Source organism: Simochromis diagramma, unplaced genomic scaffold (genome assembly GCF_900408965.1).
Source record: "Simochromis diagramma unplaced genomic scaffold, fSimDia1.1 OVJJ01000284.1, whole genome shotgun sequence".
NCBI lineage: Eukaryota > Metazoa > Chordata > Actinopteri > Cichliformes > Cichlidae > Simochromis > Simochromis diagramma.
Window position 1 is genome coordinate 1,471,470 of NW_024386871.1, and position 25,686 is coordinate 1,497,155.

General features: G+C 39.7%; 1 protein-coding gene across 6 annotated transcripts in view; it reads left to right on the forward strand.

Annotated features, from left to right (window-relative positions):
• Nucleotides 1-25,398, forward strand: part of LOC120733390 (discs large homolog 1-like protein) — a 114,636-nt gene extending 89,238 nt beyond the window's left edge. For 5 of the 6 annotated variants that reach the window (XM_040031529.1, XM_040031531.1, XM_040031533.1 and 2 more), the window contains 11 exons: nucleotides 4,042-4,156; nucleotides 11,534-11,716; nucleotides 14,242-14,305; nucleotides 16,504-16,519; nucleotides 18,100-18,141; nucleotides 18,503-18,553; nucleotides 19,293-19,394; nucleotides 20,022-20,194; nucleotides 20,277-20,386; nucleotides 21,116-21,207; nucleotides 21,899-25,398. In XM_040031529.1, coding sequence (XP_039887463.1) covers nucleotides 4,042-4,156; nucleotides 11,534-11,716; nucleotides 14,242-14,305; nucleotides 16,504-16,519; nucleotides 18,100-18,141; nucleotides 18,503-18,553; nucleotides 19,293-19,394; nucleotides 20,022-20,194; nucleotides 20,277-20,386; nucleotides 21,116-21,207; nucleotides 21,899-22,005 — 1,055 coding nt within the window. In that variant the 3' untranslated portion in view covers nucleotides 22,006-25,398. The remainder of the gene's footprint in view (nucleotides 1-4,041; nucleotides 4,157-11,533; nucleotides 11,717-14,241; nucleotides 14,306-16,503; nucleotides 16,520-18,099; nucleotides 18,142-18,502; nucleotides 18,554-19,292; nucleotides 19,395-20,021; nucleotides 20,195-20,276; nucleotides 20,387-21,115; nucleotides 21,208-21,898) is intronic. The other variant, XM_040031530.1, reaches the window with a different exon arrangement.
• The last annotated feature ends 288 nt before the right edge of the window (nucleotides 25,399-25,686 follow it).

The window sequence follows — 25,686 nt, forward strand, 5'->3', positions numbered from 1 at the left end:
ATTACATCTTTTCTGCTTCTTCCCCCCCTTTGCCTTTTCTCTCCTTTCTGTTCTTCTTTTTCTGCCTCCTTCCCTGACTTTTCTCTCTCTCTTGCTCTTGATCCTGTGTTGTATAGATTCACTTTGTGTTTACAGTCAGTTGCCGAGGATGTGAAAGTTTTTCGTCTGGTCTGTCAAGCTGAAACTGAGAAAAATACATATGTTAATCCACCAATTCGTGAGGGATTACTGCTGATTTCAGTCTAAATCTGAAAAAGACAGACTGGGGTTGCCAATGAAAAATATGTAAGATTAAAGGAATAAATTAACACATGTATTTCAGCAAAAGGCTCTTGAGTTTCATCTTTTTATGGAAAGATGGAGGCAGATTGCTATTTTCTTTTTTAGATTATTCAACCCTGTCATTTAATGGAGACATCAAATGCAGCAATTCAGTCATCCTCGGAAGGAAATATCCTAATCAGAAACAATATATTACGGCTCTATTTTCTTTTTTCTTGCTTTTTTATCTGTGGAAAAATCAAAAGATAATTGCAGATCATGTTGCTCGTTTCACGTGGCTTCCAGCTCTTTCAGCGCTGTTTAGTTGTTCGTGTCAGTGTGTCAGTCTAATGAGAGCTTTGTGGGGATATCAGCTCATATCTGGGAAAGAAGAAGCAGGAGACACTGCAGGTTTCGGATCAGCGTGTGTGTGTGTGTGTGTGTGTGTGTGTGTGTGTGTGTGTGTGTGTGTGTTCATGACCGTGTGTACCTAGAGAATGATTGAATTACTCAGGGTTAATTAGATTCTGTAGTCCACAGCAATGGTTCAGATACACACATACGCACACTCACTCACAGGGACATCCTTCAGAGGGGCTTTTTCAGGCTTATTGCCTGCGGCGTTGTCATCCGTGTATTAGCTGAGATATTTTCTGGGAAGCTGTGTGGTGCTAAGCAGAGTAGAAGACAGTCAGGAAGGATTTATTACACATTTCTGCTGCTTGTTCAGCCACTCCGGATCAAAATACTGCCGTTTGCGGCAGCTTGCTAAAGGTTAAAACTATGTACTTTATTGCTAGAGGAAGTGTGTCCAGATATTGTCGAAGCCATCATTGCACATCAGCTGAAATACTTGTGTTTCCACTTTGTGTATACCGCAAAATACTTTAGCTTATAAATAAAGAGGCTGAATGACATTTTAATGGCCACTGAAATATCGGGTGAGACGGTAAAGTGTTTTTGCTGCATCTAGCAGAAGGACACTAAAGCACGAGGCAGCTGTGCTGAGTGTTTGAGCAAATCAGTGCACTTTGCATTGATTGGCCGACCGGTCGGCCTCGCGCAATTTACTTCATGCCATTCAAGGGAGATGAGTATACAATTGTTCCCAGCAATTAAACTAAAAATGCTGTTTGGAAATTCAGCAATGTATTTACGGGTCCGCACAGGTTTACTAAGAAAAACTGCATGCTGTGTAATTGCATTTGCAACTGTGGTGCTGAATGGCGAGGATGTGAGTGCAAACAACTCAGGCGTTTTCCCATCCAATACGTCAATGTCATTTTACTTTGGGCTCCAGCGTTGTGTGCCTCTTGCAGATCTGTAACATTTCAGCCAAGGAGTAAATAAAAAGTTAATAACTCCATGAAAACGCTGCACCAGTGATGCTGTGTCACACCACTGCTGAGCGGCCGGAACGTCACTATGTGAAATCGTTGTGCATGTATAATGGAGCTCCTCAGTGCAGACTCACCCATTTTCCACCTACGTCTAGCCCTAATATGTCCCACTGCTCTCTGTGTCAGCACTGGTCTGAGTCACATGAGCTTATGGTATCATTCCAGTTCATCTCCCAAAGAAACTCACTTTAAAACATTTTTTGTGGTCAAACTTTACATGAATGATAAGCTGAAGAATGTATTTAGATCTTTTTATGCGAGGAAAAAAACGGACAGAATGAGTGTGAAGTGCTGGATGATCTGATATCCTCGTGTTGGTGTTGTTCCCAGACCATCATGAAAATGTTGTTCCAGGTTCAACATTGCAAGTGACCAATCACATTGTTGTGACGTTATTCCTTTGCGCACCAAGCCATTCGTGCATTTATGAAATTCCAATGTTGCAAGGACAATATCAATTCTGCTTACTGTTTATTAAAGGGTTACGGTTAGGGTTAGGGTCCGTTGATCGGCGGACAGAGGCGGTTTCACGCAGCTTAAGTACAGTTTTTTGTTTTATGCCGGTTTTTCCCGAAGTCGCAAAAGTATGACGTCACAACATTCTGATTGGTCACTTGCAATGTTGATCCTGGAACAACATTTAGTATGATGATCTGGGAACAACACCAACACGAGGATATCAGATCAACCGTGAAGTGCTGCCCACGTCCCAGAGTGGTTCATGCGGGCCTAGGGCTGTTTTCCCAGTTTGAGAAACAATTAACCAGTCTGGGTTTAGTGTGCATTATTAAGATTGAGAATTTAATAAAAGGTGAATCAAATGGACCATTACGGCAAAGCTGGGATGGTCAATTTGGTAAAGTAAATCCGTTGGGCATCTTTCTTTGCCTTTAGACAACAATTCTGATGGCAAAAGAGCCAAACGGGACAGGCAAAAAAAAAAAAAAAAAAAAGAAAAAAAAAAAGATTGAGAATTTCAATTTAGTTAGTCTGCTACCTAGAAACATTTGGAAAAGCTGAGTATGATATGGCAAATTAAAAACAATGTCTCGCCACTTGCCAGCCATCTGAAGTTCTCCCGACACATCTTTTAACAGTTATTTCAGAGTGTTATCTTTAATTTCAGTGGTCACTGGGGGCACATGAGCTTGCCTGTCACAAAATGATAAAAACTGCATAAAAAGTTTGCTGACTTTGCTCCAAATTGAGAGCTGTATCTCTCTCTCTCTTTTAATGTTTCCGTTGGTACTCTCAGCTTAGGCGGTAGAGCAGGTGATCTAATAGTCGGATGGTCGTTCGATCGATCGCTCGCTGCTATGTATGTGTAATGTGTGAAAGTGATGTATGTCATCACTTTCACACTCAGATAGCAGCATCCTATCTCAATTCTGAATATAATCGTGGCAAGTTATTAATCTTGGCCTGACAGATCTGGTGGTCTTTGTCCTTTACCTGGACAAGAGACTCTTTTCTTTCTTTCTTCTTTAACATTAAGTTTATTAGAAGTCTTTTTTACCAGTTCAGTCTCTGTCTCTCTTATGGAATATAACATGCATCTTGGTTTTTCATCCCAGCATCTTTTCAGAAAGGTCTGGCTTCCACCTCAGATGCTGTTGCTTCACTTTCTTCAGTCTCTCTTGTAAAACATCCCTAGGCAAGCATGTTTCCTTACGTGGAAAAATCCTTGTCTGGATTAAAAAAGAAGCGTGAAAAATGCATTTTCCACGATTTGATTTCAATTATTTTGCTTCCTTAACATCCACTAAGTGGTAAGAACAGTAATGCGCATGTGTCATGAATCCAACTGTAAGTTTGCAAGTGCACTTATTTCTTTGTATATGTGGCCCTTTAAAAGGATTCAGTTGTTTTCAATTGCACTGTATGGCACGTTTATCTATTTAGGTCTGACTCATTTTGCATCTACGTGGAGTTTAAAGCACACTGTGCACGCACGACTGTAAATGTATGTGTTGATGACGATATTAACATGGATCGGGTCTGATGTAACAGGAGTTAACATTCACATCAAACAGACTGTTAGATTATGGCTGTAGAGAATCCGTTGATAACTCAGACTGTGCGTGTGCTTGTCTGGGAGAGCAGTGTGTTTGCAGCTGAGTGGGGTAACTCAGCACAGAGGGAATCCTTTCTGATCTTGAATGCAGGGAAAAAAAACAAACCCTACTTTCTGTAGTTGTCGTCACAACTCAACTACTTGCTGCCGCCATTTGTAAAAAATGTGGTTTTTCCTGTTTGTTCTCGCTCTGTTCTTTTCTTTGATGAAAAACATAAACCATATTTTGTTTAAATAAAAAGGTAAGGTTTGTTATCTCAAGCCCAATGGGTCTAACAACGTTACTGTGTGTCTCTTTGTGTGTAGAGTACAGTCGTTTCGAGGCAAAGATTCATGACCTGAGGGAACAGATGATGACCAGCAGTGTCAGCTCCAGCTCCACGTCTCTCCGCTCCACACAGAAGCGCACACTTTACGTCAGGTACAACACAACACACGCGCGCACACACACACAGGGCAGACAGAGGTGACTGATTATCCAGTGTTCATCAATGTGGCACAATCATTCGAAGACCTTATCTCAGCTGTCTACTGTGTGAGGTTATCACATCTGAAATCACAATTAGATGTGTGTGTGGCACAGGGTCACACTCACACATCCACCAGCCTGCCACCTCTGTGAGCGTCCTTCTGTCCTCGCGTCATTCTTGTCCTTGCCCGCCCGATTCCTGGGTTCCGTCTTTAGAGCCCAGAAGCGGTTTCAGCCGGAAACCAGCTCCACTTTTTGATGTCCTTTCTTCACAAGAATCACAGTCTTTGAAATATTGATTAAAACGCTGGGTCGCTGGGTCCACATAAGTCACATTGGAGCTCTTGGAAGATCAATCACATGGAAAGCAAAGACAGGAAAAGCAGCTCTAATGGCAACACTAAATGAGGCTTTAGGAAGACAAGCATTTTCTTTTAGGTTACTTCAGTTAAGCAGAAAAAGCACCAGAGAATGTGGTCAAAGAACAAATCTGTGGGTATCTATTTGACTTTTGGATTAAAAAAGTGATGCTTTCTCTAATCATGGCAAGAGATGTCAAAGAAAGAGAAGGCACAATCAATCTTTGTGCATTTCAGTAGGCTGTGCCACTGGCTGATTAAAGACCAAGCGTAACATTATAATGAACATCTTCCAGCTGAAATGTCATTGAATGTTGCTCTCTCCTGTATATTTATCATGTCATATCATATTTGTCACTTAGAACAATTCAAGCTTTCAATATTAAAGAGTTTGATCTCAGGATCAGGATGAAGAACCTTTTAACTGGCACAAAAAAGCAGAACTGTTAAAAAGGTTGGATGGTTTTCATGTTTATAAGTGTTTTTCCATGTCTTTCTTAATCTACTAACTCACGTCTGTCAAGTTTTACAATTTTTTTTTGATACAAACAGTAAAATATCCTGCACCTCTGTATTTTTCATGTAATTTTTAGCTCAGTTGAAAAAAAAAACAACCGCATCTCAAAATTGAGTGTATTCTAGACGAAAGGAATATCTGACTTGAGCTGTGTGCAAGTGACCTGAAAGGAAAGAGTGGGTGCAGCTGGGATGAATGTCACCTTCAATAACGCACTCTCTCTCCGCCGAACACGCACATTCTGATCAGACGGAGAGAAAGAGCGTTGCGTCAGAGTCTAAACTTGGAGCTACAGGCCAAAGGTCGCAGTCAGCTATCGGGGAGCTGTAGACCAATAAATCAAAAAGATTTATCCCACTGACTGATCGTCTGCTTTATCTGACTGAGAAACAGGCTGATTGATCCCCTTTCTATTTAATTATAAAACCCTTTAAGTTTACTTTTCTCGGTTTTTATTTCATAAAAAATTGATTCCTTATAGCAAGATGCTAGAGGACTCTTGATGCTTCTGGCTCAAATCCCCCCTCATTAAAACAAATCCTCATACTGAACTATATATCCAGTGGCTCATTATCAGGAAACATGGCATTGCAGCTGTTTGACATCATGTTTGTTAAATTTTTAAGTAGTTAGCCGCAGGCATGATTATCATTAGCATAAATTAAGCGTGCCCCCATCCACTGTTTTCATTTGGCTCAGGCTAAAAGTGAGGAGAAATGTCCACTGCTCACTTGATTAAATGATTAGAAGCCTGCATTAGAATGTCTTCTACCAGAGTGCACCTAAATTAAATTCTGCTGTGGAGAAAAACTTTTAACTATGTCTGAGGGGAATGGCCACCATCCATTTAGGGGGCTCTTTCTCAACAAAGTTAACACGAATGAAACTGAGAGTCTGCTGCATGTTGCTGCTTTAACGAGGCATCGGCCAAGCAGTGCTTCTTAACATTTCCTAATTATCCTTGAACCCAAAGTACAGATAAGTCTGATGTCATTAATCACGAGTCTTTAAGAGTTTAGTTTTAACCTGATAATAGTGTCGTAAGAAATGACATCACAGTTCACCGTGACATGTGAATGACACAAATCACACTTTCACTGTACAAAACCCCAAAGTTACAGACGTTATATGCATGTTTCCATAAGAATTATCATAATACATATTTTAGGCCACCACCTCGTCAGTGTTAACGGCAATCTTCCCCCAACTCTTTTCAAAATCAGGATCTTTCACGGTTGCAGACAGTAATGTAATAACCCCTCCAACAGCCCACGTAAAGCATAAATCAATGTCGTGCAAGAACTTCCTATATCTGGAGACTGCCCAGAAGTGACCAATCAAATTGCACTGTGAGACTGGCAGCTGATTGGTCGAGCTGAGGATGTCGGTGCATGACAGATGGCTTTGTGTGTGCGTGTGGGCTGCTGCCGTGTGTACTTGTGTGTGTATACAGGATCTGTGTGTGCATAAATGTTGTGTGTAAAAGACAGGCTAACCTTTCGTCAGAGGAAATGTCACTGAAACAAAGTGACATACTGTATGTGCAGCTGTGCCTTGCATAAAAGGTGAGCATGTGTCCTCTCCTCCATTCTTCTTCTTTCCTGCCTCATTTTACATTCACACCATTATGGTCTATTTTAAACACAGCCTATGGTTCAGTAGCATTGTAATTGTATATCTCACTGCGGAAAGGCTCAGGGGTTGCTGCAGTAAAAAGATGATGTCCTGTCTTCATTGAAGGTATAGAGTTTATTTTAAATGTCTGAATCCTTCGTTGTCTTTTTTATTGTTTTATTTTTGTATATTAGAAAGATTCTCAGTCAGTTGTCACCTGTCGGTGTCCATATACTATATAAAGATCATTTTATTCTTGCTTTGGTCTGAATGTGTGCACTGAAAAATCAGAGCTGTGTCTGCTGAACTGAGTCCTGCTGCAAGCATTTTAAAATGCTGCAGCAAGTCCTGAAACCGAGTGTTATAGTTTCAAAGTTTATTTTATGGCTTTTTTCAACCTAATATAGTGACATTTAATGTTAGAATTCATTTTCTGCTGAAGGCTGTGGGAAGGGGAGTTGTATGGTTGTATATGTTACAAAGCCCTAAGGCAAATTTTGTGTTTTAGGCTGTACAAATGTTGGAATAATGTACACTCAGGACCAGTTATGCAAATAGTTTTTTACTACCACCCCAGTAACTCCGGTGACCAGATGTTCATATATTTTAAAGTGAATCTCAACATAAGATCAGATTTTTTGTGTGAAAATGCAGAAAGTCAAAAGTATTTCTGATAATCTGAGAGATCTGTGAGTAACATTTAAACATTCAATTCAGTTTTATTTATATAGCTCCAGATCACAGTGAGAGTTGCCTCAAGGAGCTCTGTATTGTAACGCGGAGACAATAATATGAGAGAAAAACAGGAACAATCAGAGGATCATCTATGAGCAAACACTTGGCCACAGTGGGAAGGTAAAACCCTTTTAACAGAGGAAACCTCCATCATAAGCAGTGTCATGGTCTACGGTGGGTGGCTGGAGTTTCCATTAGGCTCCTGAACTGACCTGGGATCCGCCCCTGGGCAGGGCCAACTCCAGCTCCTGCTCACCTGGAGCCTATTGCAGGCAATCAAGCCAGGGGGGATTTAAACCACACATCGATGTTCACCCACTGCCAGTTCGTCGTCAACCCATTTGCTGTACCCACCCTGGCTCACACTCCACCTCCGGACTCGGGATACCTAGTGATCATTCTGGAAATCCCTCTGTGCCTCACCTGCCTGCCCTCCTGCCATCACACTCCATCTGGAGCCCCGGATCTCAGGTCAGCCTTTCCACGCCACTCAGCCTCCCCTGGATCTTCATCACCCCCCTCTCAAACACTCCAGGTCCCTAACTGCAAGTAAGAATTGCTGCTCTTATACTGGCCACTTCTGAGCTGCCTTCACTACCTGCCTAACTCCTATATCCTCTTCCCTCAGTGTGACTGTTCCCCACTCAGCTCCGTTCCGCTTCTCAGGCCTCGTTCCCTCGCCCTAGCCACGTTCCCCTGGGCACGCCACACCAAGACTCCACGTCTCGTCATTTTCTGTCTTTGCCACGTTTCCTTTTTTTCCCCCTTTGCACTTAACCGTAATAAACTGTTAAATCATCTACTGTCTCCGCTCTGGGTTTACTAGTCTAGTACGCATCGGAAGAGCTCAGAGAGGGACGGGTGTTTGCCACGAGCCGTTGGGGGAGAGGGGAGGAAGACAAATACACTGTGGAAGAGAACCAGAGGTTAATAATAACTCGTGATTAAATGCGGAGAATAAACACATGCACAATGAAAACAGGTGAGTGAAGAAGAAACACTCAGGGAGGGTTCAGGCTCACCCGATCTAGCCCTATATGCTTTATCAGAAAGTAAAGTCTAATCTTAAAAGTAGAGATGACGTACCTTTTCTTTTGATGTTTTAAAGAAGAGGGGCCTGAACGCTGAAGGCTCTGCCCCCTAGTCGACTTTAAAATATCTTATGAACTACAAATAAGCCAGCACCCTGACAGAAAAGTGTTTTATTGTAGTGATATGGCACTAAGAGGTCTTTAAGTTAAGATGGGGCCTGATTATTCAAGATCACCTGTATGTGAGGAGGATTTGATTCAGGATTTAACTGGGAACCAATGAAGAGAATCTAATATGTTAGAAATATACTCTTTTTGACCCACTCCCTTGGTGGTCTGGGGCGGCTTGGACCTGTGGGGAGCTCTGCTGGGTACCAGACGGTTATTGGGCGCCTGGAGCCCTGGGGCCCTGATCTCAGTTCGTACTGGGGTGTTTGGCCTCTGGCAGGGTCAGCAGCCCATCGCCTCTGGTCTTCTGGGACTCCCGCAGATATCACTGAGATCTGTGGCCTTAGGTCTTCCGTAGTCTTGGGGGACTGCGGAAGATTCTGTTCTCCCGGATCCATCTCTGTGTGCCTCCGGCTCCTGGGGGGAGTTGCTGCAGCTTTCCACCCTCATTTTCAAGTGCATTTCATGACAAAGACACACTCACAATCGACACTCTCGCTTTCTCTCTCACACTCGTACTCACACACACACACACACACACACACACACACACACACACACACACACACACACACCCCACAAGAAGATTGTTGATTTATATACCTGTGCATTTTTGAATGTTTGTGCTGCAGGTGTTGTATGTTTGTTTTTCTTACAGATGCGGCAGTTGCCGATGCATTATGCATTTCTATTTGTATTGCGCCTTCCACTACACACCTGCCCCCACCCCTTTTTTTCTCCCCTGACTCTTCTGCCTTAGACATTGTCAACTATATTGTCAGTTAGATGGTAAGCTGTTCTCTCTTAGCTTTGTGCTGCAGAATGTTAATGTCTGTTATCACAAGCGTGCAGTTAATGTTGTGTGATGTTGTGTACCGCTAATCTACATGTGAATGGGGGTTTACTTTAATTTGTCTGTTTCGCCTATGACAGCAGTGTCACACAGCCGTTTTCACCTCTGGAAATAATATGCACATGTGCAGTAATTCTATATGAGTATTCATTGGAAAGTTAAACTGCAGTGCTCTTTGGACAAAAGGCTGCTGTCTATGCAAAATCTCTAACACAATGGGTGTGTGTTTCCTTTACAGACTGGTTACAGTAATTCATGTGTGCTTCCCCACTGGAAAAATTCCTCAGAGGAATTCAAATGAATGTAATACTGAGAACAGGTCATTGATTTTAGGCACACAGGCACACAATTTAGGCAATAATCGGATTGCTGTACAAAAATAGCATTTACATGCTATGTAATGTTGAAAATGTCCACAGGTTAACACACACACTGTGCTATAATTGCAGTCTGTTAGGTGGCTACACGCTGCTACACGCTGCAGTAATTAAATGTGTGTCCCTTCCCTCGAGTAATTAGATTTCAAAGGTTCTCATGTACAAATAAACTGAGTGTAATTGATAACCTGTAACTGATTTAACAGAATTATATTTACATAGCTGCGACTTTAATAACTCTGCACACCATCCATCATTGTAACTTGGTGGCTGCAAAATTAGGCGGGATGTGTTTTTTATTGTATGTTATATTTTCTGCTTCTTGTTGCAGCAAATATCCACTAATTTAAAAAAGTACTTTATGTTTACAGCTTGTGATGTTCATGTACCTTGTCATGCCATTTAGAATACCTGACTTTCCTTTGACTTTATGGGAACATCTCTAAATATCTCACTGTACAGTAGCTCCCATTACAACAGATCTATAGGCTGCATGTGGTCTACTAAAATCATTTTTTAAACACTTTTGTAGAGTTTCTTCTGATTTTTCCTACAAAGATCAAAATGAGTTCATGCTTATCATAAATATAATAGTGAGTGGTCAGTTTCTATACTTCCATAACCTATCATGACCACAGCTTAGCATTAAAAAATATGACTGCTTGTAAAATAGTTTATACAGAGGTTTATATAATTATACGTCTATAATAAGTGGTTGTCTTGCAGTAAATATCAAGTATCACAGCATCGTGCTACCATCATTGTCACAGGCAACATATTGTGTTTGATGATTACTGTACACAGTTTAAACCGTCTTTAGGTTTAATCTAATCTAATTATCGCTGTCACCAACAGAGCAGCTTAACTAAAGCTTTTGTGCCGTTGCAGCTAATCAGCGTCACCCTGAACACTTTAGTGAATTCACCTGCAATCCTTCTGCCCTGCTCGCAGTCCAGGTAGACAGCGCCTGTTAACTTATATTACAGTAATACTAATGCAGGCTGTCAGTTTTTAGCCTCCACCTAAAATTAAAGCGCTCAAGTCTTTTCTTTTATCATCTTGATGTATCGTTAAAAAAGCACGAAGTGCTGTGTTTTTGTACTAATGTCAGGCTCTCTGTTGGCCTGTCTGTGTCTACCTCTCTGTCTAATTTTCTTCTGTTTCTCCTTCTCTGTCTCTGTTCTGTTTTATTGATGAAGGCAGTAGGGACTTTAGGGGATGTTGGTTATTTCAGCTCTACTTCCTTTGCACACACACACACACACACACACACACACATACACGCTGGCCTACTTTCCCAGGTCTTTTCCCTCTGGATGGGTTTGCATCTCTGTGGTCACAGAGACAGACTACTACACACACATACACAGTGACACTCACACAGACAGATGTGCACAACTTCAGACACATACGCGGTGCCATGTGCTCCAAGACAAGGTCATAAATTAGTAATTAAAAAAATAATTTGTTGTGTAGAAAAACAGTTCTCAGCTGTTTTTCATCTTGTATTTATTCCAGCACGTCTTTCTATCTGTTTAGAGAAAAAAAAATCTAGTTTCAAACTTCAAAATGAAATGTATATGTCATCAACTAACCTGTCCTCCAGCAGAATGGCTTGTCACGCTGAAGCTGAGCGTGTAATTGCATGCGTCATTTGTTTTCTGTCCCCCTGCAGGGCCTTGTTTGACTATGATGGAAGTGCTTCGGATCTGAGCGCGCCCAATCAGGCCCTGCCCTTTCATTTTGGGGATATCCTCCACGTGAGCAGCGCCAGCGAAGAGGAGTGGTGGCCCGCCCGTCACCTCAGCCCCCCGCCCCCAAACTGCCCGGAAGTCGGGGTCATCCCCAGCCGCCGGAGGTCAGAGTTCAAAGGGTTTCAGATGGGAGTGGGTGGATGGTTTTATTGATTTTTGTTTTATTAACTAAAGTAGAAGCGTTAAAGTCGAGTCCGCCCATTCCCTCAAATCTAGTTTTGAGTTGTTGCTAACACCTTAAAATTTTCACATTTGAATCTTTGTTCAATACAAATATTGAATGATAACTTTTACACTTATATTTTCTTTCTGTTCATCTGTTAGAAATCTGAATCTGACTCTTTTCAGAATGCTTTAAAATGAAGTATTATTAAGTTTTTCACACATACAGATTAAATCAAATGAAAATGAAAACAGTCCAGACCAGAATGAGCGTCAGTGTGGTCTTCAGTCATTTCATTAGGATGAGGATTATTATAATACAAGTCTGTCCAGGCTTATTGTGATAGGCCACTATACAGCAGACCCTGGAGTCAACCATAAACCTTCACAAAATTTAATTAGAAAACTAAGAAGACTAATAAGAAAACAAACAAATGTGTTCGTCCACAGTGGTTTGTTCACATTGGCACCTTTCCATGAGGAATATCAAGGTGGAAGACTGTGTATCTTCTTTTCATGATTTACTAAATGGGTTTTTCTTTTATTTGTTTGTTGTGGCTCAAAATAAAAAAGACAGAGAAAAAAATCTACTTAGTTTCAATGTGTCATCCCATTCTGACTTAATTTGACGCTGGATTTCAGCTCCGTGCTGTTTAAAATACAGACAGCTTGGCAGCTGTTTCCTGGGGACAGCATCCGTGGTCGGAGATTCATTTTCAAATTAGCTTCAGTCTTTACACCAGAGTGTCGTTTTTGTGTTGACTCATATCACTGCGAGCATCATCATTATGAAGAATCTGCTGAATGTAATCCTGTGGTGGAAATATATGCCAACTTTCCTTCCTTCTACCTTCTCCACTTGTTTCGCCCTGTGGACGAGATGACAGACAGATGTTAGATTTCTGAGGTGCAAGGAGAAGACAATTTAAGACGAGTCGTTTTACCATCCGTGACACAGAGGGAGGCGATGACCAGGGGCAGAGGGATGTGGAAAGTGATGGAGTGTAAGGAAGGAAAGTGAAGGAGTGTTAGAGAGGAAAGAAGGGATTCAAGGTGGCAAGGAAGAGTAGGAGTGAGTGAAATGAGCAGATTGTCACATATGGGTTTGACAGAGAGGTATTAATAGATTGAGGTGTTAAAGCAGAGGCTTGAGCATTAGGGCTACGTAGATAACTGTGTTATAGTTTAAAAAAACAGCCTAGAAACAGAAGTAATAGAAATTTATATATTACAGGCTGTAGTTTGAAAATTGTTAAAGATGTTAGAATATGTCTGCCAGAGATTTAGATTTCACAATTTATCTGTCTGCAGGATATTAAAAATGATAAGCTGGATAATGCGCTATTAGCATTAGTGTTATGATGAAAGGTAATTATTAAAGTTCAGTCAGTCTTTTAATGTAAGCTGTGTTCAGCCTCTGATATAACTGTATTCAATCATCCCTCCTGCTGCTCTCCTCTCTTCTTTTCCATGGAGGTCTCTTTATTCTACTCCTCTTTAACTTCGTCTCCTTTTCCTCTCGTCTGCTGCTTTTCTTCTTTTTTTAATCTTGCTTCTTCTCCTCTTTCTGCTCACCTGCTCTGGTTTTTTCCTCATGCCTTTTTGTTAAGTGTAAGTTAAGTGTAAGCATGCTCTTATAAAGATGTCAGCATTCAAAGAACAGGATAACCCAGAATTTATCTTTAGTTATCATTGCGATGTTCTTTTTTATTCACTACGTTATTGCTGGTTTGTCAATGACAGTTGTCGAGCTGTTTACAGACATCAGGGGGCTAAAAGCTGTATTACATAAGACTTTTTACAAAGACACATCTGGCTTTTTTAAATTAAAAAAGAAAGCTAAGCAGCAGAGAAACAGGTCCCAGAGATTCAGCTTATTTGAAATTCTAGAGTTGGATGTGATCGCCAGCAGGAAATGGTCCTGCACAGGAAGTGACAAAGCTAAATTTAAACACAGGAGACAAAAATGTCCCCACAGCAGGAGCAAGTGAAGCCAAGTGAAATGCCTTCTACACCCGAGTATGCTGGGGTGTTTCGATGCCGTCTCGGTCTTTTATTCCTTTGCACCTGTTTTAAGGTGATCACAGCCCGTTTAGATTAATGGACACGACCATGCAATCAGCTCTTCGCTGTCAACTTACATAACATCTGGATAAGTGCACAAAATTCCCTCTGCTTCCTCTCAGTGCTATTTTAAACCCCCGTAATCTCATACTGATGCTTAAAGATATACAGTTTCAACATTCCAATAAAGTAAGCTGCAAAATTACTTTTCAGATGAAACAATATTTTGTGGCTTTGTTCGAATCATTCTTTCAGATCCATAACAGCCTGAAACACTCGTTGTGATGTTAAATTAGTTTTACAGTTTCAGGGTGTTAATTGAGCTGATTCGCTGTTCATATTTTTTTCATCCTCTCTCTGCATGCCTCCTAACGTTTGCACCTGTCTTTTGCTTTATTCACAGGGCAGAAAAGAAGGAGAGGTCGAGGTTAAAGACAGTCAGAGTGAGCAGGTCTCAGGACAGATCAGTGAGTATGAATGTTTGTCATAAATCTTAGAACTCAAACCAGTTCTCAAACCAGTATACTTTAATTCAAGGTGTTGAACATAACAGTAAAATGTCAAAAGAAGTAAAAAGCAAAGCTTGAGCTCTTTATTGTATTGAAAAAACATGACATTAAATGTCTTATTTTAATTTTTTTCTTACTTTGAGCAGTAAGGTGGATATTGTGTTGGTTTAAGAACTGTAGGTCAGATGAAACAAAGCAGTTGGTTGGTTGTTTTCTGACAGTTGGTAGATTGACAGCTGAAGGTAGACACCACCAAAATATGATGGGGGTTTTTGTTGTTTGTTTTTTAAAAGACTAATTGAATCTGATTACAGAGAAGGCACAACGTCAGGCTGTACTTGTGTTAAATATTTTGTGCGCAGGGTAATTGCAGAGAAAGTACGGTTACGCTGTAACCTTGGTTCTCTGAGTGAGAGACTCTCTCCACATATTCCATATGTGGGGGGTCATACCCCGAACTTATGTAACGGAGTGGAGAGATAGTCTCCATATGACAGAGAATGGTTTCCTCTCTAAAGGCTTCAGCAACATTTGAAGCACAAAGAGCAACTTTATCATGCTGTTATAAGGTCACATGTGTGATCTTAAAATAGTACAGATGTGTACAGTGTCAGTAAACATCTAAAAACTATTTTGTGCTTCACTACAGGCAGTCTCAATCGAGAGGCACAACAGCTTGTTATTTCCTCCAGTCGCATCAAACATTTGCTTTTACTCTCACGAGACAACACCTATATCTAGTGGATATAACAATCACAATGATTTTTTGTTGGTAGTGGAGATAGAAGCAGCGTGATGCTATTTTAATGTGATAAAATCCACAAAGAAAGGAGGCTGGGTGTTAAAACAACAAAATTAAAGTCATCTGATTGCCTGCTGTGTTCGAACAACAATCTATGGTTTCTTCAAACCACAGCAATGTTAAACTTGGCATTTTTACCTAAAACCATGATTTTATCGCAAAACTACATGAGGGATTGCTATTCCTGAACTTTACCAAAACTCAATAAGGACTGTTATTGCTCATTTCCAGCTGATTCATTTTATTCCAGGACTTAAAGGAGATTTTCAGAATGCAAAGCAAAAAAAAAAAAAGGCTGTAACTAAAGCTGCTTCAGGCAGAGGTCAGCTGTGTCACTATTTAAACCTTTGGTCATGATTAATGCAAACATCTAAAATTTCCAACAGTACACACCTATCGTAGCTATAACAGATAATAAGAGGAAGTGCAACAACAGCTGAAACTGATTGCTGGATTGATTAGTAAATGACAGAGACAATAAAGGTTGCTTTTCAGAGAGAGCTACAGGCAATCATGAGTGCTACTGTTGCTGATATCGATTTAGTTTAACCTTGTGTTATTTGATAGGTTGTCTGTTTATGAACAATGAACAATTTTTCTGGCATCTGGCATTACTTTAATAAAGTTTAAGTTCTTAATTGGCACTAGAATTAAAAAATCTATTCTTTATGGAGCCTTTAAATCGCATTTGTAGTTCAGTCAGTGACTGGGTTGGCTACATCGCCCCTGTTAGTGACAGCCACACCACCTGTTAGTAGATAAAGAATTGCAGGGGAAACCTTAATTCAAAGTCAAACTACAGAGAGAGTGGCAGTTTTCTCTCCGTTTTTTAATTAGATATTTGTGACGTAGAAAAGTTTCAGTCTGAGTTCAAAGGTGAGGCAACAATGTGACTTTATTCACACTTTACACAGTGTGATGCTGAGCACAGGTTTAACACATGCTATTGATATCACCGTGTTGTCAGCGCACACTCTCACTCTCCCTCTGTTTTCTTCACACTGTTTGAATCAGCAACGCTGCAATCAGCAGCTCCGTGTGGTGAAGAGATGATAATTAAAAATTGCCAAGCATGCAAACACACACACACACACACACACACACACACACACACACACACACACACACACACACACACACACACACCCTGCTGCACTAACACTGTAATTATTCTTGCTCTCTAAAACTTTGGGTATATGCGTTCGCAGTAGAGAGCTCAAAGCTTTCAAATAGGCTTCTGTTGATAATAGTCAAGATACTCCTGGAATAATTTTCAATATGATAATTAATTGTGTCTTTACCACCCCCCCACCCCCCTCTCTCTGTCTCTCTCCTTCTCTCTTTGTCTTTGTAGGATCAGGATGATAAAGGTAGGTATTCTCTCTCTCAGCGACACCTGCTGGTCAGCACATGTAATTCCACCTCTTCTCAAACCTGACCAGACCTAAACTCTGTTAAGTTTCCAGTTGGAGGAGAAGTAATAGGATGCAATTAAATATAGAGTTCATTACACACCTAACATACAAAGTCTGGAGCAGTACTCCAAAAACCAGTTGTTCAGTACAAGTCTACCTTAAAGTAAGTCGTCCTTAAAATTTACTTTACAAAGTTAAAAAAAAGTGTCAACTTTGGAATAAGTTATGTTCAGCTAAATGTCCAAATGTGCATTTGCACAGAAGAGGTCTGGATTGTTTTACTTTTATGCATCAAGAAGGCGCATTTAAATGTCCAGTATGAATATTGACAGCAAGTAAAAGCTATTAGAAAATTAATACTGACATCTGAAATGTGGAACTTGCCCACATTTGATGGTTCTTGATAATAAAGGTTTCTGTTAATTTCCAAAAGCTACAACATTGATAATTTAGTTATAGTCTATAAATAAGCACAGACAGGCTCCCTCAGAAAAAGTGCAAGACAACTTAAAATATGCATGGTAATCTCCTGAATTTTTTATTCAATTTAATTGCCCATTAAATTGCTCAATCTCTAAACTTTTCTAGCTTCGTCATGAGTTAGCTGTGAAACTATTGCACATCATTTTCTAACCCTCAAACGAGCAGGGTGAACTAAACGGGCTCATTGGAGTCTGTTATGCCTCCTTATAGTTTATAGGGGAATATTTTTTTAAATAGCTCTCTTATCATGACAGATATTTGTAAGATTGTTGGGACTGCTTTTTTAATATTTTACGCTCTTTATCTTATAGTATGAAGCTATTTGAAGTGACTGTTGTTGTGAATTGGTGCTGTACACATTGAATTAGTAAGATAAAATAATCAGCGTTCTAATTCGGTCATGGTTTTCATTATTTTTTTTATGCTAAAAAACGAAAATGTACAAACATAATTGAGATATTATTTGTGTTTTACGTATTACATTACAAAATGTCTTTGTTTCAGTAATGCTAGAAAAAAACGTAAGCCTTTTTTTTTCTTTTGTTACTTAAAACACAAATTGCAAAATCAAATCAAAAAGCAAAATATTATAAAAATCACTAATTTACACAAATATATATAACACCATGTGTGTACTAGTCTGTGTTTAATTTGCAGATGTAAGGAAAGAAGTCAATTTATACGTAGTTAAAGATCCTGCCCAAAGGTGCCCTTACAATAGCCCCATTTAATCTGAGACATTGGAAAAACAGTTTTGGAGTAAACCTTAGAAATTGACCTTTATTACATCAGAAAAAATGCAACTGGTGTACAGTTTGACTGAGTTCTCTGAGCACTGTTGTACTTTTCCTTGTGTATTAAGCAGTAGATGTTATAATTGAGATATTACAGCGAAACCCACATATAGAAACTGGATGGATGGAATTCTGTTTTGAAAAGTGAAACTACGTCAGTGAATGCAAGTTTGTACATGTGTTTACATATGTGTGTGTTGTATGTGTGTTCATATATATGTGTGTGTGTGTTGACTCTGACCTGTCTTGTCCTTCCAGAGCTGGTAACCTCTGGCACCAGCGATAATGAGAGTAGTTCCTGTAAGTCTTGCCCCTCCTCTGTCCCCTCTCTCTCTCTCTCTCCTAAATTTACTTTTCTTCTTCACTCTGTTCTTGATCTTTTAAACTTTGCCTCTCAGTTCATCACCTGCTTGATGTAGCTGCTGGGTTGTAGGTTTTCCTCTGTGTGTGCTTGTGGGTGTGTCACGCGTAATTGTGTGCTATGGTTTACTTTAGTTTTACGTGCATGTCTTTGTGTGTACAGTTTACCTTTCTCTGCTTCTGCAGCCTGCTTTTCCAGAGCTGTTGAAGAACTCTTTTTCCAAAAGTAGAAATCAGGGTGTGATATGTTGTCAAGTGTTGGTCCTTTTAATGTGTCCTTCATTTGTGTTTGTTTAAACAGCCGGTCAGGAGGAGATCCTTCTCACCTACCAACCTGTCATGCAGCATGAAGGTCAGTGGCTTTCCTTTCCTCCTCGGTTTGTTGTTGTTTTTCATGTGTGTTAGCTTAGCTTATGTAGGTAAATTAAAGTGCTTCTCTACTCAAAACTGTGTTTCAATCTTTATCATTTCTCATTGGAAAGAATTTGTCATTTTGACAGGGGAATTGTGTTGAAAGTGCTCGCTGTGTTTGTTTAGTGTTTACCTGCAAACAGCATTTTTGAAGCGAATCCGAGGCCGTTGCAAAAAAATCTAAAACTTCAAACCATTTAAATCAGTTGATGTAGCTTTAAGAATCAACACATCTTAGACAATGTATTATTAAAGCAGAGTACTTTGTAACATCTTTAAACATGCCTGGGGGAAGTAATTAATTGAGTTTGTAAGAATTCATTATTTTAGAAAAAAAACAGTCGACCGGTAGTTGGAAAACCTTTCCGTAGCTTGCTTAAATCCCACTGAAGCAGCGGTGGGTCAGTCATTACAAACTTCCTAGCTGTATTAAATAAATCATCTGGAGCAAGCTGCATTAAAATTTTTATAGATTTTAGGGTCCTCTTGACGCACGCTTTCCAGTTTTTTTTTCTTTTGAGTGAGGTGACTTAAGGTAAAAATGACTGATTTCAGACAGGCAGAGTTAAAGGGCTGGTATAAGTTTTTTAAAACTGTGAATCCTTCAAAGACACTCCAGAGGAGTGGATTTTAGACGTTGACGGAACCTGTTTTTTTTTTTTTTTTTTGTCAATTCTCAGTTAATTACACACGGCCAGTCATCGTGCTTGGACCAATGAAAGATCGGGTTAACGATGACCTCATCTCCGAGTTCCCTGACAAGTTTGGCTCCTGCGTCCCACGTGAGTGCCTTTAGTTCATTATAAATCCCACCCATATGGAAAAGAAATAGTAAAAGCATATATGATTTACTCATGAAAGTGGCCACTTTCTCATTACTTTCATATATTTTTTTAGTAAGTATACAAAACATACAAGTTTCATTGTATAATTTTTCAAGGGATCTTATATCTGTTTTCACTCTTGTATGCTTTTCATACAAGTTTCATACAAGACAGATAAAAACTTTATAAGATTTATATATATCTTTTCCATATGGGCAGTAGAAACCTGCAACAGTTACTGGAGCTTTGCAAACCTTATGACCTTGAGACAATAAATCAAAATCGCAAAGTCATGCCTAATTTTAATACATTTTTTATGAGCTCAGTGAAGGGTCACGTTTGCCTCATTTAGTTTTTTAGATTAGAAAAAAACTGACAAACATTTTTATGAGACTCCCAAACCCCCAACAAATGGATGTCCTACCCTGAAGACAGATGAGTCCCTAATGCGACATAATGTTGTGTTTTTGCTTTTTAATCTTAATGTTTCAGGCTAATATGTGCACTAAGGTGCTCATGAGCAGAATACTGCACACTAAGATATTTTATTTCTTTGCCTGAGTCTGTGTAAATTCTGATCTTTAGACACAACACGGCCACGGAGAGACTACGAGGTGGATGGCAGAGATTACCACTTCATGTCCTCCAGAGAGCTCATGGAGCGAGAGATTCAGGAGCACAAGTTCATTGAGGCTGGACAGTATAACAACCATCTGTATGGAACCAGCATACAGTCTGTCAAAGAGGTCGCTGACAAGGTGAGACAGAGACACGATCAATGGGAAAAAGAGAGCGAGGGTATGGGAAGAAAGAATGTCTGACTCCGTGTCTCTCCCACAGGGCAAGCACTGCATACTGGATGTATCAGGGAACGCGATAAAGCGTCTCCAGATGGCAGGCCTCCATCCCATCGCTATCCTCATTAGACCACTCAGTGTCGACAACATTTTGTAAGTGACACAACATAACTGTTCAAAGACAGTCTGAGCATCTGTCTTGCACTGTTTTATCATCTGTTCTTTCAAAGCTCAAGTAATCAAATGGAAAGGTTAAAAATATGATAAGTATTTAAGTAGCATCCTATAAGCATCTTATAAGTAAAAAGTATCAGCAACATAAACAAAGCCAGTAACATTGTATAACTTCTCTAAATAAGTGCCACAAAAATGTTCTAAGAGACGGTTCAAGGTTGACATGACAAATATTAATTCTCAAAAGTTCTGCTTTTATGTCATACTGATGAAATACCTCTCATGAAGGTACTTTTTTCTTTTTCCATTAAAAAATGTGTAGCTGCATTTATTAGGGAAAAAAACTCAGTGAACTTCATTTTTACCCCTGAGCCGTAGTGAGTTTACTGGACGGCTGATGGGTACTGCTGCCGGTTGACAGTATTTTTATACAATATGCAATAAGTCAAACGCCTCTACAGTGAGAATGTTGCCTATATTATTTTAAATGAGGGCTAAACTTCACTAATTTAAATAAATGTGAAGCCCAGCTTCTTTTTTGCTTATATGTTCCTTTACTTTTGTTCACTCATCACTTTCCGTTTTCTAAAAGTCACTGAGTCATCTTAACACTGCTGAACTTTACGAAAATATCAGTAGGGTTATTTTTGCATAGGGTCTAATGGGTTTTTTTTTTTACAGAAAAATAACTGTAGTCTCTTTCTGCAGAGAGATGAATAAGCGTCTCAGTGAGGAGCAGGCAAGGAAGGCCTACGACAGAGCTGTGAAACTGGAGCAGGAGTTCACAGAGTACTTCACTGGTGAGTCACCTAAACAAAACACATACCTTTAAATCTCCCCCATCAAGGTTGTCTCCATGTGCACATCTGGACTGCCTCCAGAGTCACTGCTACTACTAAATCACTGCAGAAATATTTTGCACTAATAATATCAGGATATTGTGAGTGTATGATAAATACTGTACAGTAAAGTCTCACCTGTGGCGGTTATACACTTTGAAAAGAAAACCGTACACATGAGCTGTATAACTTTGGAAAGTAGGGTAAAAATAACATTTTCCATATCTGCTCAACTTTTTTTGATCAAAGATTAGTATGCTTTGAAGTGTAAGTGAAAATGTGATCAAGTTTATTTTTGTGTTTGAGGAGAATCTGTGGAGGAGGCAGCTTGGAGAAACTGTTAAACATGCAGCAGGGGCAAGCTGTGAACCACACTGGCATATTGTCACCTTTAATGCTGATAAAGTTGTTGGCAAGCTGTGATTTATTCGCATATTTACACACGTCGAGTAGTTTTAAAGCTAAGCTATTATACATGTGGGATTGTGTTTTTGGTCCATAAAATCTCATTTAGCTCAGGTTTTGATCTTTACCAACACCTGAAGAGAATATTTGGCCATCCATCCATCTAACTATTTTCTTCCTGTGTGTCACATTATTTGATTTAAACACATCTTTTAATCTTTAATATTTTTCTCTCTCTCTCTTGCAGCAATCGTCCAGGGCTCAACTCTAGAGGAAGTGTATTCGCAGGTGAAGCAGATCATCGAGGAGCAGTCTGGTCCTTACATCTGGGTTCCCACCAAGGAGCGACTCTGAATAAATACCCATATACAACATACTCACTCACATACACACACACACACACACACACACACACACATCAGCCTCTCTGCACACTTCCTTCTTGTCTAATTTTCTATTATCAGCCTGCTTCCTTGCTCTCTTTTTCTTATGCACGCACATCACTACATGCATTGACACATTTACATAAGCACATTCAGTGGGACGAGGCTGGGACTATCTGGGACTGCTGCTTCCTGAAGTGGGAGGAGCTCATGTCTGTCCAGCAGCCTATTGGTGGATCTTCCTACGGCTCAGTTCCTTAATGTTTAAGGAGGTGGTTTAAATCAAGGCGACATGTACCATTATCTGATTTGATTTCATTATTGTTCTTCTTATTGTTGTTGTCGTTGTTGTTTTCATATTAACGAAGGGTAATGCATTCATGTATGGGTTTGTAATGATTATATTGTCACCAAGAGGCAGATTTTTGCACGCTGTAGCTTTAAGAGCATGTTTTTGGGACAAAATCTTGATCTCCTTCCCTCTCTGTCTGTCTCTCCTCATAGAATCACTCTTGTTTACAGTTTCTTATTCATGTTTTTTCTCAATCCTCAATCCTTTCATTCCCTTTCTTCTTTTGACTATCCACAGACTTTAGATATGAGGTGAAAATCATTATAAAATTTTCAATACGCCGCAGAATTTTGGCATCAAAACAAATACTGTTTAGAGATGTAGCAAGAATATATTAATCATTTAATCTGTAAGCAATGTGTGACATAATAATAATAATTATATTAAGAAGCAGCAGTTCTCGATCCGATAACAAAAGAAGATTAAATTCAAATAAATAAAGTGCAAAGCCCTCTATCAGTAGTTTGCTATTAAAAGGTCAAAAACAAACTGCCTCATATTGATGATGGAGTACGTTTGGAGCTCTGGGCCTGCATTTATCACATTTCTGAGAAATATTTTTAATATAACTCACAGTTCTCCATGGTGAGCAGAGACAATGTCATATTTATCAGGCAGCTCACTGCGATTTACAGCCAAAGAGTAAACACGATAGAGCAGCTCATAAGGCCATCGAACGATCAGTCACCAATCAGAGTCAAGTCATCTGCACTGTTGCTCGTTACTTTTTACAAATTCTTATCTTCAGTAGAAATGTATCGTCTAATTTACAAAATACATAAATACTTTGTCTGGAATACAAAGTACAGATGAAGGGAAAATGGTAAAAATCTTTAAAATGTTAAAATCAGATACAAATAACAGATTATTGTACAAGCTGTAGTTTGTGTAAACACTGCAAAACAATAACATTTAAGTCAGAATAAAACCATAAACGGCTCCAGTGTGTTAGGAGAAATAAAATAAAACTGAATTTAGACATTTTTCTTATTACTTAAGTTCTAAAATTGTACTCGACAGCTCGACAAACAGTGGCCCAGATTCGAGATCGAGTCTGTTTCGTAGAAGCTTTCATCTCAAAGAGGCTTCTCTGCCTTTTCCTTCCACCTCCGCTTCCTTCTCTCTGTCTCATGCCTTCGTGTCTCCTCCTCTGCGCAGTGTGACGTTAGTTACGCATGCCAGCATTAAACAGTGTATCTTCTGCTTCATCATCACTATCATCACGATCGTAATCATCATTGTTACGGCTTTCCTTCTTACCGTAGTTGCACTAATGAGGGCTGGTTTCTTAAAAGCATCTTTACCCTCCCAGTGTTTCCGGTCTGCGCACGTGATGCACGACACACTCGCTTTTCCCTCAGCGATGATTGAGCTGCTTTGAGACGAAGCTGGTCGACGTGGTTTTTTTGGTAAAGGTTAAAAAACACGTCATACTGTCGTTGATGAGTATTTTAGGGGTATCGAGTGTACTCTTCTGGAGAAACTTGCTGTTTGGATTAACCATTTAACTGTAATCCACTTTTTCCCCCGCTGGATTTATAAGTTTAAGCATTGACCCCCCTTTTAAGTTTAAGCCTTTATGTGTGACCTCCGCACTCCATCCATAATTATCCAGCTAAGGGTTATATCTTGGAGCCTGTTTTCATTATTTCACAAATGTCTACTTTATGCATTGAAGGATGAAATGTTTGGCTTTTCATTCATTTAAGGAGGCCACACAGCACGAGAAGCAAACCTAACCCTGTTAAGCCTGAGCCATTCCTTTCCTTCTGACAAATGAAAAAAGAAAAAAAAAAGAAATGAATTATCAATACACGAGTTTCAATCTGTATAATTTTTGCTTTATCTGACATTTTTTAGGTTGATGATATTTAAAGAAGTTTAAAAAAACTCACAACTCATGTGTTAAATATGATACAGTTGGCGTTATGGGGTTAAAGCTACTCAGTGGAGTCTGTGACCACGTTAACAGCACATGTAACCTAACAATGGCGACTCTGTTGGTCATGTGAAGCTTGCTTAGTGCATCTGTTACCTGTAGTAGTCTTTTCAGAGGCTTTGCTGCTTGTCGCCAAGGCTCAGCTTAACAACACGTGACTAAACTCTACTTGTACTGAAAACTAAAATGAAAACAACAACAAAAAAAATCATAGCAGTGTTGTTGAGTATATCTGTTTTTTAGCATTGCATCTGCTTTATCGCAAGGGCCATTTAATGCATTCTACTCAGTGGCCTGAAAGGTGCTGTGGAGCAATATTATTTTCACTTTCTTGCAATCCAGGTTGCGCCTGTAAAGTTTGTCGCATGACTGCAAAAAATTATTTACACTCTATCCGCCTCATAGATATTTTGTTATTCGGATTAGAGCGTACATTCTTGAGAGCCCTTTGCTACGTAATTGGCGTTGGTGTAATATTTCCAGTTTCTCCAGGGAGCAACATTGCGAGTGCTGAGGTCATGAACGACACTCACCGGAAACACGATGTAACATAATCTCTTGCTTTCCAAACGTAACATTCGAGATCCCAAGATGCTTTTGGCGACGCAGCCCCCACCTGTATGGACCTTGTCAGCCACCCGCTCCCCATCTCCATCCTCCAACCCCGAGGCGACTTCTCCAAGCTGACTGGAGACTGGAGACGTATAGAAAGACTGTTCTGTCAACAGAGTAGCTTTTTATTTCAAATAACAACCAGTTTTTGACCGCATGTGTTTTAAAAGGCTTTAAATGTTTCTCCACAGAATGTTCAGATAGGCCAAATCTGTAATCCTCACTGATTCAGGTCGATCAGTACTGTGTTTGTGTGTTGACAGAACTGGGCTGTCTGTATGACTCTGGCTGTGTGTTTTTAGCCAGGGGACCATGCCACTGTATGTTAGAGTAAAGCACCGATGCAAAGAATCTATTACAGAGATGGAACTATATCTAACATATAATATTTATCCCTGCTCTAACTGCCTATTTTGGTACAAAAAAACATAAATAAAAGTCTTTATTGAGATTTACTGAAATCCTTTTACCTTTAACCAGAGATGATTCTTCTTCTTCTTTTCTTTTTTTTGCATTGTGGAATGTGTATGAATGTGAATATTCTCTTAAAACTGTAATCTAATATAAGTTCCTTTACTCTCACCTCTACTACGAGTTTGTAGTGCTCTCTCTGGATGTCTGATTTGACTCTTCAAGCAGCACAATTGGAAAAAAGTATCATTAGTTCAGGAAAAAAGGGTGCAGATTATATATTGATTATAAATAGGGTCTTGAATGGGTGCAAATATTAATTGTGTTGACAGGTGTTA